The sequence below is a fragment of the Python bivittatus genome, unplaced genomic scaffold, assembly GCF_059951505.1.
Source record: "Python bivittatus isolate LINGU-HERP-01145 unplaced genomic scaffold, Pbiv_v1 ctg000980_np1212, whole genome shotgun sequence".
Classification (NCBI taxonomy): domain Eukaryota; kingdom Metazoa; phylum Chordata; class Lepidosauria; order Squamata; family Pythonidae; genus Python; species Python bivittatus.
Genome location: NW_028277125.1, coordinates 5,155,129 through 5,172,349, shown reverse-complemented (window position 1 = coordinate 5,172,349; position 17,221 = coordinate 5,155,129). Strand labels below are relative to the sequence as shown.

Sequence of the window (17,221 nt, the reverse complement as noted above, 5' to 3'; positions counted from 1 at the left end):
CCAGGAAACCAACTCCACAAGAAGGCTAAAACTACTTTTATTGAGGTTGGCTATACTAACAGAATCTTGCCTGTCCGAGTGTCCATCTTGTTTAATCTTCTTGGAATCAGTTAATATCTGTCTATTGGCAACCTTTAGCATACCAGTTTAGGTTATAACCTCCTTCGGCAGGATTTTGGTCTAGAAGACCTCCATGTATGATTGTGGTACACTTACACTCATGCCCCTACCATCTCAGATTATCACATACCTTTTATCTCTGCAATGAATTCCACAAGCTGTTGGGCCTCCTCTTGGATTTGGGATTCCATGCCTTTTTTCCCCAGTCCCAACTTTCTCATGGTAACAACACCAAACCGTCTTTGCTGCTTCCACGTGTGATCGTTTGAAAAGACAATACCTGAAGCCATCAAGAAACACAGAGAAATTATTGTTCTCAAAAATACAAATTAATTAATTCGGTTGGCAGCCTTCAAAATGAGTATGCAGTTTATGCTTCTGCGTTGAAGAATCCAACCCTTTCTACCCAGCTTTTTATACTGAGTAGTAGCCTAGGTCACAAACCAACAATCTTAATGGGAAACCTGGACTATTAATCAGATAGAAAGCCTCAACTGATACAGAGAAAGTGATACTACAGAAGTTCATCTTCATGGTGTGAGAGTTCTTAGCACACTTTTAATCTTATAGGTTGGCTACTGAAGCCCCATATTCCTTCTCTTTCATGAAGGCTCCTCCTTACATCTCATATAATGTATGATAGAAACCTCTGAAATAAAAATCATAATAAAGACATGTGGTTGCCAATATTTCTGCCCTTCCTGCACCATTTCAGATGAGACCTTCCCTGCCCTGATTTGGTCCATCAAAAGTTGCCTGTTTAATGATCCTTCTCCTCATGGGAACCACCAAATTACTTCCCTTTTAACAATTAATTGCCTTCACCTTTCTGGATTCTTCTAAACCCTGATGAATAGATGATATAGCACTCTCCTTGCTTTTTAATATGGTTGACAAATGCAGGGCAATGGGCAATTCCAGATTTACTGGCAGACAGAATGATCACAAAAGACTTGTCTTCCTTTTCAGGTGATGTTTGCCTGAACAGCTTTCTCTATTTGACAGATACTTCAATGCACACCTCTGACTGTTGGCCATGCTGATTTTAACAAGACAACACAAAATAATTCCTAAGAGTTTTAACTATGACTTACCCCTTTTTCTAGTGGCAGTTAAAATGAAAGGTGTGATTGGGCGATCAACAAAGGCTTCTGAATGGTCAATCAGTCCTTCTTTCACTGCTTGGTATCCAGAGAGGACTATAATATGATAACTGCCTCCCCGCAGAGAAAAAATGTTCCCATATTGCTTTGTCAGCTGCAGTTTGCAACAGAGAAGAGAAACGTTCTACGTTATTACACATAATTGCAGGTCAATATGAAAACTTCAATTCCAGCTTCCCTTTCTTCTCTTACAAGATGCTTTGTAAACCTCAGCTTGCAGCATTATGTGCCATACAAAAACAAATTTGTGAACCACCAAAATCTTATTTGCTCTCTGAATTTTCATCAGCGGATAGCACTAACAGTAGAGCAGCGTTTGGAGGAGGAGGCTCTTTTTTCTCAACAGGTGATAGTTGTGATGAAGTGACACATCAGAAATGGTGCAGAGTTGGGACTGAGGATGGTGTGTTCCAGGACTTGTGGACTATGGACATCTTATTTTATAAATGGAAAAATTCTTTTCCCGATCTTGGGGAAACATTTCCTGTTCAGAGGAAATGGGACCTTGATGGGATTTGCTTCACTAGACACAGCACTTATGAGTACTTGAAGCACAAACCTGTGCTGACGATAATAGAGCTGAAGCTCCAGTTTTTTTCTTTGTAAACTCCAGTAAATTCTGTGCTCCAAAATAGGTCAACATTTCGCATTTCATGTATCCATAAAGGAGATGGAGGAGGGTGGGAAGGAGACCATGTTCTTTCATAATAATTTCTTACGATCTATTTTGGAAACGCCAAAGCACAAATATTCTGAGAAGAGTGCACGGAGCGGCCACTCAACTGATTGCACAAATGACTCAGCAATGCTGCAAAACGTTTCTCCCATGTGAGCCTTTGGACTGGCCCTGGAGGCTCCCTGGGTATCCCACCGCCACTGGATTCAAGCAAATAAGCAGGGCTCAATTCTTAGCAATGGATTGTCCTCACAGAAGAGATTGGCTTATTCTTGTCTTTGCTTGTCCTTTAAAGAGAAATCAGGACATTTCTTTCAGCAAGCCTTGGTGTCTGATGTATTCTTCTCTGCTATTTTTCTCCTGTGGTTTACGTATGGAGAGCTCAGGGTGAACAAGACACCCCAAAGCCCTGCAGTTGGCCCAGCGGATATCAGGCCAGAGAGATGCAGCCGATCGAAAGGTTGGCTGCCCCAGGTTGGGGACACGGTGGAAGGCTGAGGGGAGCAAAGGATCCTCAGACCCTCCCTCCCGAGTGCATTCACGATGGGGGTTTCTGAGATCAGGATTTCCTGACAGAAGAAGAACTCCAGTCTCAGAGAACAGAAGAATTATGGAGAGGAGAACCGAAACAGCCTATAACCCCTGGACCCTATGCAGCTTGCTGGCTTTCCTTCCTTTGCTGTGATTGGAAAAGGACAATCTCCCCAACTAGGTTGAGAGAGAGCATTTCACTCATGCATAAAGTAGGCATAAGAGGGTGTGACAGGACACTGTGTTCTTTTATAATAATCTCTTACGAGCTGCATGTTATGTTGAAAAACAAATATTTTGAGAACAGAACACGGAGTAATGGCTGCAAGTGATTGTACAAATGTTAACAGAAAAACTGACACACAAACCTCAGATATCTTTTTATGTCTCATTTTCCGGCACTACTGGCTCCCTGGGTATCCCAGCCCCACTGGAGTCAAGCAAATAAGCAGGGCTCAATTCTTAGCAATGGATTGTCCTCACAGAAGAGATTGGCTTATTCTTGTCTTTGCTTGTCCTTTAAAGAATAATCAGGACATTTCTTTCAGCAAGCCTTGGTGTCTGATGTATTGTTCTCTGCTATTTTTCTCCTGTGGTTTACGTATGGAGAGCCCAGGGTGAACAAGACACCCCAAAGCCCTGCAGTTGGCCCAGCGGATATCAGGCCAGAGAGATGCAGCCGATCGAAAGGTTGGCTGCCCCAGGTTGGGAACACAGTGGAAGGCTGAGGGGAGCAAAGGATCTTCAGGCCCTCCCTCCCAAGTGCATTCCCGATGGGGGTTTCTGAGATCAGGACTTCCTGATACGAAAAGATCAGAAGAATTACAGAGAGGAGAACTGAAATAACTTTAGCCCCTGGACCCTATGCAGCTTGATGGCTTTTATTCATTTGGAAAAGGACAGGAAGTGGGGAAGTTTGGGATAATATCCTTTCCCTGTAAAATTCCATGGAGGAGCCAGGGAAATTGTACACCCAAACACTCGCTAGGAAAAATCCACAGTGTCAGCAGTTTCGGGTATACCTAACAGCAGTTGAAATAAAAAATACAATATTCTTAATGAATTCTAGTGCTCACGTGAACATCCTATTCCTGACTGGGAGCATGTTTATGAGGGATGATTTTAACTTGGAACAATGGAGACTCTCTCTCTCTCTCTCTCTATATATATATATATGTGTGTGTGTGTGTGTGTGTGTGTGTGTGTGTGTGTGTATATATGAAGAAATCTAGTCCAGCAGTAAACTGTTGCTGTGGAAACAGTAATAATTATAACACAATAGATGGATTCACACAACTTAATGCACCAGTTTACTTTTTAAACAAAACACAGCAACACATTTATGTTACACCACATTGCTTAAATACAGACTTGCTAACCGGGTTCAGGGTGTTGTATGAACAGAGCTCCTGGGTAATACACTGAAAAGGAGCCCATAAATTGGTATTGCTTCAGAAGAGACAAAATTATGTTTCCTGAGAGGTTCACTAGGTGATAAGTAGCATTCAACTCAATCTGGATGGGATTTTCATTCCCATTATTGTTGAGGAGCCATGTGGTGTAATGGTTAAAGTGCTTACTTAGGAGCAGAAAGACCCCGGTCTACCCACAGCTATGGAAATTCACTGAGTGACTTGTCCCAATCAGTCTTCATGGCATAGGGCCGGGTTCTCTGAGGGACCTCCTCTCCCTGAACACTGTTAAGATTTTTTTATTTAAAAAAGTGTAGCTTGTTATCTTTAAAATAAATTGTTATAGTTAAATAAGTCATATAAAAATTGTTATTGTTGGTTTACACATATACTGCTATTTGTTGCCACCTATTGACATATACATGCTAATTAATCAAGGGATGGCAATAAAACAAGAGGATTATATGCCCAGCCTCTCAGTAGAGTTTTAGCCACCATGTAGTCATTTTTATGGGTTATATAATAATAACTAATAACCAAGTAATATACCTCTTCTCTAAAAATTTGTTTAGCTAGAGACTTTGTTATACCTATATAGTTGTTAAGTCTTAGATGCTAAATACATGAAAAGAAGTATTTTTTCCTATATTTTATATAAAACTTATATTTTATAAAGTTTTACATTTTTATCAATAAACGATGAGATATTTTATATTTTCTGGCTAGATTTCTTTAAAAAACAAGATATGGATATTACATTTTATAAATCTCTCATACTGGTATATATTTTTGACAATTTCCTGAGAGTATTGCTGCACTCTGCACAACAGGTTATGGGCCCAGGTGTGAGGTCCCAGGAGTGCTGTCCCAGGCGTGAGGTCCCAGAGTGCCGGTCCCAGAGTGCTGGAGGCCAGGACTGAGGTCCTTGAGTGGAGAGAGATTTATGTCTGGATTTATTGCCCTGCCTGTGAACGTCTGGTACAACCTTCTTGTTTGAGGTTCGGATTTTTTCTCTGTGTTTTTGTGTGTGTGCCTATAAAGTGGAACATGGCAACCACCACGACGGCAGTGAGCCTTCCCTTTGAGAGATTAAATTCGAAGAATTACCAGACATGAAGTATAAAGATGAAATCTTTTTTCCTAAAGGAAGGTTTATGGCAGTTTGTCAACAATCCCCCACCAGCAGCACCTACGGATGCAGAGCAGGTTATGCTGGACCGTGCTTATGATAACTTGATCTTGGGACTTGAGTCTTCAGAATTAGTGCATGTTCGTAATTTAAAAACTGTTAACGCATGCTGGGTGGCTTTGCGTGATATTTATGCGAGACAAACCTCAGCTGCTATCTTAAGTTTGTCAAAACAGTTATATAACCTTAAATTGGATCAAAGAGCTAATATAATGGAGCATTTACATAAGATAAAAACTTTGTTTGCTGAGCTGAAAGATCGTGATATAGAAATTCCGGAAAGACAGAAAGCATGTATAATTCTTTCGAGTCTGGATGATTCTTTTGCCATGCTGGTGGAAGCAGTTCAAGCTTTACCCCCTGACGATCTTACCGTTGATTATCTTACCAATCGCTTACAGAAAATTCATGGTTCCCGTGATTTACAGCAAAGTTCAAAGAAAAGGCTTGATAATGTGAGGCAGCGACCTTCTGCTGGCATAGAGACTACATGCATAATAAAAAAATGCTTTCGCTGTAATTCTACCAAGCATCTTCTAAAAGACTGTCCTATGAAAAATCAGCCAACTGATAGTTCTAGAAGGTTCGTCCGTCATGAAAAGAGACAGTTTGTCAAACAACAAGCAAATACTAGGCTGATATCTGCTTTGATTTTTAACAGAGACAAACGTTCTTTTGATATGTGGTTACTAGACTCTGCTTACAGTGAAATCATTATAAATAATGAACAGTTATTACTGACTAAATACAAGCCTAGAATTCAACAACTTGTCTTGGCTGATGTTCTATAGCTAAAGTAACTATACAAGATAAAGTGTTCATCCCTTGTTTGGGGGAAGTGGTTTCTGATAATGTCAGAGTCTGCACACTCAATCCCAAAGTTCAGTAAATCCTCTGGAGTCCAAAGAGTTCCATTACAGATTTCTTTATTTAGGAGAAACGCACAGCATCATAGTTTGTTGAGTCTGCCTGAACATAGCAAAGCCTTGTCTTTTTAAGCCCAACTTCCCCCCCTTCTAGGTTTCTATTCCCACTTGCAGCTCTTCGCGCCTTCCTCCAGTTCTCACACGTCCTGGCCTTGGATGTCTGGCTCAAGATAGAGATAACGGCACCTGGCCTCCTCTTTCCCCTTCTTATGGCAGGTCAAGCAAACGGTTAGAATAACATTCCCAGCATTACACTATTGATCTATGTTTAGCAATTAAAGCAAAAGTATAATTAGTAATTAAAGCATATTAAAACAATCGAAGAATCTGGTTTGCATAGATCCTGACATGCCGCCCTCCAACAGAACGAATGTGCCTACATTCGGAAGAAAATCTGAAAAAGAAAATAGAAATACAACAATGAACATCAAAATGTTTACTTAGGCTTGTCAGGGTACTTTGAGTGAAAACGATGAAGTAGTTCAGGTGCTTTAACATTAATACTGTCCACCCATTCGTGATGGGTTTTGGGAAAATGTTTCCATTGAATCAGGTACTGGAGTTTGCCTTTATGTCTTCTAGAGTCCAAAACGTCTTTTACTTCAAAGTGACTTTGTCCTTCAATCATGATAGGTGTTGGTGGAGAAGGATCAGGATGCCATGTTTCAGAGGGTTTGAATGCTTTTAACAAATTTGCATGGAAAACAGGATGAATATTTCTATAATGTTTTGGCAAAGATAACTTAAATGCCACAGGGTTTATAACTTTTTCAATTGTGAAAGGTCCCACATATTTTGGAGCAAGTTTTTTGGATGGTTGGGAAGATTTTAAGTTTTTTGTAGAAAGCCAGACTAGGTCGCCTACCTTCCAAGGTGGGTTTGCAGTACGTTTTCTATCGGCGAATTTTTTATGCTGGCTTTTTGCTTTTTCTAGAGATTTTACAATTAGTGGCCATAAAGTTATAATGTTGTTTATCCATTGGTCTGCTGAGAGTTCAGGCAGGTTTTTAAGAGGCAATTCTGGGAAAGGTGGAAAGTCCTGGCCAGATGCTATTTTGTATGGTGTAAATCCAGTGCTTTGATGCACTGTGTTGTTATAAGCTACTTCAGCAAAAGGAAGCTCAGACCAATCATCCTGCTGATGATTTGTGAAACATCTTAAATATTGTTCCAATAAAGAGTTAATTTTCTCGGTAGATCCATCAGTCTCCGGATGAAAACTGGAACTCAAAGCTTGATTAGATCCAAGTAATGTAAGAAATTCCCTCCAAAATTTGGAGGTGAACTGTGGCCCGCGATCTGAAATCACCCTCTTGGGGGCGCCATGGAGGCGGTAAACGTGTGCAATGAACAGTTTAGCTAATTTTTTAGCAGTCGGAATTGATGAACATGGAATAAAATGTGCTTGTTTAGAAAATAGATCCACCACAACCCAAATCACTGTGTTGTGATTACTCAGAGGTAGGTCCACAATAAAGTCCATGGAAATTTCTTCCCAAGGTTTTTTTGGAGATGCTACAGATTGAAGAAGGCCAAGAGGTTTTCCCCCTCTCTTCTTTGACATTGCACACACAGGGCATGTAGAAACATAGTCAGAAATGTCTTTTCTCATTGTTGGCCACCAAAATTGCCTGCGCAGAAGGTGTAAGGTTTTTATAAATCCAAAATGGCCTGAAGTCTTGTCATCATGTCCCCTTTCTAGAATTTGTTTACGAAATGAAAGTGGAACATAAAGCTTGTCTCCCATCCACCAAGCTTGGTCTTCATGGGTTAAAGTATTTTTATTATTCTGGAACCATTCATCAGAATCCAAAGCAGCATTTATCTTTCGGAGTAGGTCGGTGGTAGGTTTTTGTTTTTGGAGTTTTGCTTGATTTATCTTTTGGAGTAGGTCGGTGGTAGGTTTTTGTTTTTGGAGTTTTGCTTGAGATCTGGTTAGAGCTACTGAGCCAGGTTCTAGTTGAGGTGGTGCTTTAAAGATTACCGGGGCTACCACCTGTTCTCTTTGGCTGTTATGCTGAGGCAATCTTGACAATGCATCAGCTAAAAAGTTTTTTCCTCCTGGTATGAATTTTAAAGTGAAGTTAAAGCGACTGAAGAATTGGGCCCAGCGTACTTGCTTAGGAGACAACTTTCTTGGAGCTGTAAGAGACTCCAAATTCTTATGGTCTGTCCATACTTCAAATGGCTGGGCTCCTCCCTCTAGGAGATGCCTCCAGGTCATAAGGGCCCAGCGTACTGCAAAAGCCTCCTTTTCCCAAACAAGCCACCTTCTTTCTGTCTCAGTAAATTTGCGAGAAATATAAGCACAGGGTTTGAGTGCACCCTCTTCATCTTTTTGAAGTAACACAGCCCCAGTTGCTACGTCTGAGGCATCGGCCTGTATTACAAAAGGCTTGTCAGGGTCTGGGTGTTTCAAAATTGGCTCTGCTGTAAATAAAGCTTTCAGAGCCTCAAAAGCTCTTTGGCACTCTTCTGTCCATGTTATCGGGGCCCCGGGTTTTTGAGCTTTAGCCACCACTTTGCCTTTTGTTTTTAGTAAATCTGTTAATGGCAAAGCCACTTGTGCAAAGTTTGGAATGAATTGGCGATAAAAATTGGCAAAGCCCAAGAAACTTTGCAATTGCCTTCTAGTTTTAGGTGGTTCCCAACCCAAAACATCTTTTACTTTAGCAGGGTCCATTTCAATTCCTGCCTTAGAAATGCGATACCCCAGGTAGTCTACTTGTTTTTTATGAAACTCGCATTTTGACAGTTTGGCATACAATTGAGGTTTCAACAATTTTTTCAGAACAGTCCTTACTAATTTTACATGGTCCTTTAGGTTGTCAGAGTAGATCAAGATGTCATCTAAGTAAACCAGTACTCCTTGATATAAATGCTCATGTAGCACTTCATTAATTAGTTGCATAAACACCCCGGGCGCTCCCGAAAGCCCGAACGGGAGGACCTTGTATTCATAGCAGCCAAAGGGAGTTGAAAAAGCAGTGAAATGCTCGTCTCCTTTGCGAATTCTTACTCTGAAATATGCCTCCCTTAAGTCCAATTTAGTAAATATTTTCCCTTTTGAAAGTTGAGCAAGCAGATCCTTCATTAACGGGAGGGGATATTTATTTTCTTTGCAGATTGCATTGAGGCCCCTGTAATCCGTGCAGAGCCTCAAGCTTCCATCTTTCTTTTCCCGAAATAACACGGGAGCTGCCATGTGTGATTTAGCTGGCTGTATAAATCCCCTTGCCAGGTTTGTGTCTATAAATTCCCTCAGAGCAGCAAGCTCTTTCTGGGTCATTGAATAAGTTTTCTTTTTGGGGAATTTAGCTCCTGGCTGAATCTCTATGGCACAGTCAGTGTCTCCGTGGGGAGGCAGTGTATCTGCTTCTTTCTTGCTGAACACAGCCTGTAAATCCCTGTAGGGTTCAGGAATGTCTTTAAGGGACTCTGGGTCCAAATCTAGTGATTTGTTCATGCTGCTAGCTGTTGCCGCAGTTTCCGTTCTTCCTGACTGCTCAGGTCCCACATAAATTCCATCTGCAAATTGCAACTGCCCCGTCTTCCAAAAAACACGGGGATCCCACTTTTTCACCCAGTTCGCTCCGAGGATCAGGGCGTAATTCCCTAAAGGAGCCACTAAGCATTTAAGAGTCTCTTTGTGGGTCCCCACTTGCAGCTCGAAAGGCTCCGTGCGATACAGCACCGCCCCTCCCCCTGCTTTGGAACCATCCAGCTGGGTGAACACTATCGGGGTCTTTATTCTTTTCACCCTTAGCTCCAACGCGTTCACCAGTATGGGACTGATCAAACAGCGTGAGCCTCCGGTATCCATTAGCGCGGTTAGCGTGGCTTTGTACTCTGTTCTGAGCGCTGAAATAGTCACTTTAAGGGTGGTAACACTCACCGACTCATCGTCATCGGAGTCGTCTTCCTCCTCCTCCGGCTCCGCCTTGGGTTCGTGAGCAGGCTTGTCGATCTCGACGCTTGCCTTTTGATCTTTTCCAACGGATCCATTTTTGTAGATGACGAGGTCTGGGAACGGCGATTCTGTGCCTGCCGCCGCGGTTCCTTTTTTCCCTTTCGCGCCGGCTTTTTTCGCTGCTCCAGCGGCTTTTTTCGCCTCCCCCCCCCGTGCGGGTGGCGGCTTAGGACAGGAAGGCGCCAGATGCCCCGGGTCGCCGCAGCGGAAGCAAACGCGATCGCCCGCTCTAGGATTTCTCTCGTCTCCTCCCCTCGATGGTTGTCTTCGGGACGTCGGCGCTGGGCCTCCTGCCGAAGTCCGGGTCCACTCTTTTCCACCGGGCTTCGACGTTCCCCGCGTGCTGGATCCATCCGTCTAGGGAATTCGGGTCTCCCCGGGCGAACGCCAACTTCCAGAGATCGCGACGCATCCCTTGCTGGAAGCAGTCAATTTTGAACTGCTCCGCCAATCAGGTAGCAGCCCCGCAACGCCGCGAAACTCCAGGGCGTACTCGCCGAGGCTACGGGTTCCCTGACGCAGCGTGCTCAGTTGCGCCCGGGCGCGGGTGACGACCCCGGGGTCCTCAAATCTCCTGCGAAGGGCGGTCAGGAACCCCCCCAGGTGGTTTAGTTCCGGCGCTCGTGCCGCTCGGAGCTGGATCAGCCATTCTCCCGCCTTGCCGGTGAACGCTCTGCAGATGTAGAGTACGCGCTCCCGGTCGGAGGCGAAAAGATGCCCCGTTTGCTCCATGCATATGGTGGTCTGCGCCATGAAGTTAGGTACTTCCTTCGGGTCCCCGCTAAATTTTTCGGTCAAACCCCAGCGCTTTAAGAGGGCCTCTTGCTGGGCTTGGATTGGGGCCACCCTCCGAGGTAACATCGGCGCGGCCACAGGTGGCGGGACTGGGCCTGCCGGAGGACCCGGTGCTGCCGGAGCTGGGGGGGTGGCAGGTGTGGTTGGTGGGGCTATCAGCGAATCCTCTAGCCCTCCTTCTTCGGCCTCCCCCTCTGCGCCCGGGCTTTGGTACAGACCTGAACGACGGACGAGCTCGCTCATCCTCATCAGCTCCCTCTTCATCATGGGGATTTTCCACTTTGGCATGAATGGATTCCTTCACTCCTGTCTCAAACCACCTATCTTCTTTGTCCAAAATGTGAACATTATTGTCCTCAAATGAGTGTCCTTTTTCTTTTAGATGAAGGTAAACTGCTGATCTGGTCCTGTATTGTTGCTCCTCCTGTGCTGGGCCATCCTCTTGTGTAAAGGCTGTTTGGTTTCCCCAATGTAGAGCTCTGAGCATTCCTCACTGCACTGAATTGCATATACTACATTGCTCTTCTTATGTTTTGGTGTTCGATCTTTAGGATGTACAAGCCTCTGTCTCAGTGCGTTAGTGGGTTTGAAAAACACAGGTATGTGGCATTTTCCAAAAATCCGTTTTATCTTCTCTGACACCCCAGCCATGTAAGGAATGACAAGATTCTTCCTTTGACTCTGGTTCTCAGCTCTGTCTGCTGTTTTTTTGTTGGATTTAGAAGTAGATTTAATAAAGGCCCAATTTGGATACCCACAGGCCTTAAGGGCTGTCCTCATGTGTATGTTTTCTTTCTTTTTTGCATCTATGGTGGTGGGGATGGTTTCTGCCCTGTGGTGTAATGTCCTGATGACTCCTAGTTTGTGCTGCAGTGGATGGTGGGAGTCAAACTGCAGATATTGATCTGGGTGTGTGGGTTTCCTGTAAATCCCTATTTCTAACTTACCACAGGTCCCAATTGAAACCTCACAGTCTAGAAATGCCAGACTGTTGTCCTTGGTGTCCTTCCTGGTGAACTTAATGTTTGGGTCTATGGTGTTTATATGATCTGTGAAAGCCTGTAGCTCCTGGACTCTGATTTTAACCCAGGTGTCAACCACATACCTGAACCAGTGGGTTGGGGCTATTCCCTGGAATGAGCTGAGAGCTTTCTTCTCCAGTTCTTCCATGTATAGGTTGGCAACAATGGGTGATACAGGGGAACCCATGGCACAGCCGTGTTTTTGTCTGTAAAAATCTCCTTTGTAAGTGAAGTAAGTGGTATTGAGACACAGGTCCAGGAGGTGGCAGATCTGATCTGGGTTGAGATTGCTTCTCGTATCAAGGGTGCTGTCATCTTCGAGTCTCTTCCTAACCGCTGTTAGGGCATTGGTGGTGGGAATGCTGGTGAAGAGTGAGGTGACATCAAAGAATACCATGGTTTCATCTGTATTCGGTTTTAGGACTCTTATTTTGGAAGCAAATTCTTCTGAGTTATGAATGTGGTGGTCAATGTGTCCAACCAGAGGTGCTAATATGATGGCAAGGTGTTTAGCAATATTGTATGTTGTTGAATCTGCTGATAATGGGTCTGAGGGGTGCTCCTCCTTTGTGGATCTTAGGAGTCCTTAGAGGCAGGGGATGGCTTCTCCAGGATATAGATGGTGGTAGGTTGCCCTGTTGATGGCGCCCTCTTGTTCCAATTGTTTCAAGCAGTCTATCACCTTTTTCTTATAATTGCTGGTGGGGTCTCTTTTCAGTTTTTCATATGTGTGGTGGTCATCCAAGAGTGAATTAATTTTATTGTGGTAGTCTGTGGAGTTCAGGACCACTGTGCATCTTCCTTTATCTACCGGCAGGATGGTGATGGTTTCATCTTTGCTGAGGGCTGTCAGGGCTCTCCTCTCTTGGGTGGTAAGGTTAGATGGAGGCAGCTGAGCACTTTTACACTCTTTCTTTCTCTTTATTCTTTTTTTCTATTCTCTTTCTTGATTATTAGTTCTTGTTATTTTTTATCATTCTGATTTTCTTTAATAAAGTTATTATTTAAAAAAAGGAAAATATGTGGCTGAAAGGACTAAAATTTACATTATGTTAACCAGAGAAGCCAAAGAGCACTTAAAGGAAAATATATATTTTAACACAATGGAGGAGTGTCCTTCTTTCAAAGAAGAATTGTCAGCTGTTTGGAATCAATGTGTCCAGGAACTACTTCTAAAATTGGGACTAAGAGGTTGTAGAAGAAGAAAAGATTTCATTGGATAAAATAGAAGGTGAGGACAACTTGAATAAAGACTTTAAAATGGACTTTAAAGAAATGCCAGATTATGAGAGAAACATGGAACATGTGGAATAAGATGCTGTGGATCTGAAGATGGACTAAAAGTTGCTTGATTATGAGAATGATATGGAGAAAGAAGCTGTAATGGATCAGAAGAGTGACTTTGAGAGTTTGGTCCCACAGACCAAATCTCTGAAACCTTTTCTGAAAATAGACAGGGGGAGAATAAGAGACTACCATCTGGGATTTTATTTGGAGAAGAGACTGAAGACTGAGCCTGTCAAAAAGAAGAGAAAGGAATTCAAGTGGATTTATCAGATAAGGGTTAAATTGTCTGAGTTTTGATAATAGATTATTAATATTGAATTTTCTTTTTCTGACCAGGAGTGTAGGACGATGATTTATACCTGTAAAAGTGATTTATTGGTTTAGTTTACTACTACTACTATTATTATTATTATTATTATTATTATTATTATTATTATTATTTTATTTTGTATGCTTAAGAGAAGAGATCTTTTAGGTTTTACTTTTTTAAAAAAATTAGAAGTTAAAATGCAAAATAGAGTTGTTTGTTTAAGCTTAAAATATATAGTTTATTATCACTGGCACTCTTAATGGTTTTGCTGATTAGACTGATTGTTGAATATTTTTTATAATTTGGTTATTGTTTAGAGATGAGAAAGGGGATGAAGAGGGCTTTTCTCAGTAATCTTAGAGAAAGTGTTAAGTTACTGTTATACTTATGCATATACTTGTTTGGAGGAAGAGAGAAGTCATCTTTTATATTTCTTTCTTTCTTTTTTGGTGGTAGGTCTTTTAGTTTTGTATTAGTTTATATATATATAAACTCTAATAAAATATAAAAAAAAGAAAGAAGAAAATTATCTTGTAACTTTAGAGAGAAAGGGTAAAATATAAATGTACTGTGACTGCTGTTACAAAGATCGGAAACTGCTTTTTAAAACAGTTTTCTTTTCTTTCTTTTTCTTCTATATTTCCTTTTTTGCACTTTTTTCACTCATTACTTGTTGCATTATAACACCCCATCACATGCTAGGCATTTCTGTTAGTGCAGACTAGTAAAATCAGTTGTACGCTAACAAGGAAACTAGCATGGAAAAGTACCAGCAACAACATGGGGTAAAGCCTCAAATTTCAGGAGGCAAGCCCCCGCAGCTTGTCACGTGCTCAATCAAAGCACATGATCCCTTGCGCTTCATGTATTACCATATATAGTCATGGGCTTGTATTAGGTAGTGTGACGTATATATGCTTAACCCAGCCCTCTGATGTATTAACCCAGCCCTCTGATGTACTCAATAAAAGAGGTTTCCAGACTCTGGTCTGGGCGCTCTCACCCCCCTCGAAGGAGAATCAGTTTGGTGTCTTCTTTCCCCTCACTCGTGGGAGGCCCGCAGTAACTGCGTGAATGTTACAACTGGTGACCCCGACGTGATCCCCAATAACTGGGTAATCGTCCGTCGCCCTCCGCCTGAGACCTCCGATACTCACGCCCGGGAAAAGGGCTCGATGCGTCCCAGCCGCCTGCCGGCTCTCTCGTAGGTATCAGAGGCGGGTTGTCCAAGCCCCAGGTTGCGTACCTCCACGAACTTGGAAACCTTCTCAAGGCCCCTTCTCCCTCCGCCTGAGACCTCCGGTGCTTACGCCCGAGAACGGGCTCAACGCATCCCGGCCGCCTGCCGGCCCCCTCGTAAGTATGGGAGGTGGGTTGTCCAAGTCTCAGATTGTGCACCTCCACGAACTTGGAAACCTTCTCAAGGCCTCTAACATTATTCTTTCTAATCGAGGCACCCCATTGCCTCCAATTAAGAAAAAAAGGCTAGCTGGACTGCTAAAATATGTCTGGCTCAAATGTCCGGTCTATCCTGAGACCGGGTCAACAAAAGCCACATTGTGGAGAAAGATTTTGAAGTATTTAAATGAGCCACCAAAAGCTCCACAGCAAATTATTGTCTCCTGCCGTATTCTTTTAGAAGCTCTGGAAGTTTACGATGAGGAGCCGAGGATGGCTGCTGCTGAAATCACAGCGCCTTCTCTTTACGAGGGCCATTCACCATCGGCCCCCCCTCTCCCTCTAACATCAAAAGGAAAGGGATGAGGAATTTAGGGCCATTTGCCATCGGCCCCCCCTCTCCCTCTAACAACAAAGGAAAGGGATGAGGAACTTTTCCCTCCTCCAGCAACTCCAACTGCCGGACCCCTGGTACGCGCCATGATAGAGGCTCGTGCTAGAGGGGAATTAGATTTGGAGGATATGCAATCTTGTGCTGCCTTCCCTGTCTCATATATTCCCGATCCCAACAACCCCAATAACCCTCCTACCCAAGTGTTTGCTCCTTTGTCTTATAAAGTTGTAAAGGATATTAAAACTGCTGTAACTACTTATGGCTTACAATCTCGCTATTCTATGGGCTTATTTCTAACACTTGCAAATTCTTCTGACATGATGATTTCTGATTGGCAAATGCTGTGTAATATGATTTTAACTCCTGCTCAGTATGTTGTGTGGTGGTCAGAATATCAAAAACAAATTGCCCTTATTGTGCAGGATGGTTTCTCTGCAAATGTAACCATTGATCACTTGCTGGGACAAGGAATTTTTACAACTGCTGCCGCTCAAATCAACTCTCCAAGGGCTTCATTTCCCTTGGTTTCACAAGCAGCTGTATCTGCATTGTGGAAAGTTGATGATTCCTCAGCCACCCCCACACAATCCTTTTCAAAAATCATGCAGGGATCTATTGAAAATTATTCTGAATTTCTTAGCCGTTTCCAATTAGCCATTGAGCGTCAGATTGACAATGAGGACGCTCGTAATGAATTGTTATTAAAACTAGCTTATGAAAATGCAAATGCTGATTGTCTGGGTCTCTGTGTATTATAAAGAATCTCTCGTGCCTCAGTGCTCGGTTGGAAGTGATTTGTGTGTTTCCCCAATTATTTCCACGCTGTTGACCAGGGCTGTGTGTCTGTCTGCTCCAGCCGCACCTATCTGGAAATCCAGGTAGAAAGCAAAGGGGGCTGACAAGATCCGTGTGCCTCAACAGGCTGTGAGTGTGTGTGTGAGTGACCATAGGCTGAACCTGGGAGCAGCGTCTGTAACATACCCATTAGACTTGGCCACTTTGGAAACAGATCTGCGAGAAGCAAGGAAAGCTGTTGGAAATGTTGGAGAGGAAAGTAAAGTAAAGACTGTGGGGGAGGTGCGAATAATAAGAGATAGGTGGAAAAGAAGTGGGGGAGACAGCAGGAATAGGAATTTGTGGAGTAATCAGGGGCAGAGAGTAGGGAATGGAGAGGAGCGTGTGCAAGTGTGGCGAAAGCTGAAAGAAAACATGGAGAGATGGGATGGGGCTCCTACTAGAAGCTTGTAGGAGCGGGTGAAGCAGTTATAGAGAAGTCAGGGAGGAAAGCATGGATCAGAAGAGGAAGATGTAGGGAAAGTTAAGGAGAAAGAGCAGTTTTTTTTCTGCTCCAGCAGGAACTGAAGCTGGAAGGGGAGGATATGTGAATTGGAATCCTGAATGGCTTAAAAAACCTAGCAGAACTAAGAACAGATATAGCTAAAGTCTTAGAACAAACTGATGCTGTTTCCAAAGAATCCACAATTACATTAAACCAGGGGATCAAGTTATGGTGAAAAAAGGAAAACCAGGAGGAGCCCTGGGACCACGATGGAAGGGACCACATACAGTCCTTGATGTAATTTCACCCCATCTAGTGTACCTGGACACAAACAGATGGTGGCACCGTTCCCAAGTTAAGCCTGTGTAACTTGTGTAAATAGGCTAGGTTATTTTTCTTTTCTATTCCCTTTTTTTTTGTTTGTTTGTTTTTGTTCCCCCCCCTTTCTTTGTTTTCCTTTGCTTTTTGTTTGTTTGTTTGTTTTTGTCCCCCACCCTTTTGATTTTATCCACAGGATCCAAGCATGAAGATCTACAGTACATCCAAATTCTCCTGCTGGGACAATGCCTAGAAGCTCTGCAGCACAGTTCTAACAACAATTTTTTTGTAGAACTGGCACAAACAGCTATGAACAGCTCAGCTTTTGCGTAGGGTGACTTTTGGCAGTGGGAGGAATCACATCTACCTGTTTCTTTGGAATACCCTCCAGCCTAGAGACATTAAGAGATGTTACTGTTTTAAAGAATTTC

The 17,221-nt window shown here is 43.0% G+C and overlaps 1 protein-coding gene and 1 pseudogene across 2 annotated transcripts in view; both read right to left on the bottom strand.

Moving 5' to 3' along the window:
- Positions 1–17,221, bottom strand: part of LOC103060703 (cytochrome P450 2J5-like) — a 50,508-nt gene that overhangs the window by 25,919 nt on the left and 7,368 nt on the right. Inside the window, exons 2-3 of one of the 2 annotated variants that reach the window (XM_088132360.1) lie at positions 1,215–1,377; positions 251–400 (exon numbers count right to left, since the gene is read on the bottom strand). In XM_088132360.1, coding sequence (XP_087988486.1) covers positions 251–341 — 91 coding nt within the window. In that variant the 5' untranslated portion in view covers positions 342–400; positions 1,215–1,377. Of the gene's footprint in view, positions 1–250; positions 411–1,214; positions 1,378–17,221 lie in introns of those variants that run through there. The other variant, XM_088132359.1, reaches the window with a different exon arrangement.
- LOC103055864 (uncharacterized) lies at positions 10,769–14,080 on the bottom strand (annotated as a pseudogene).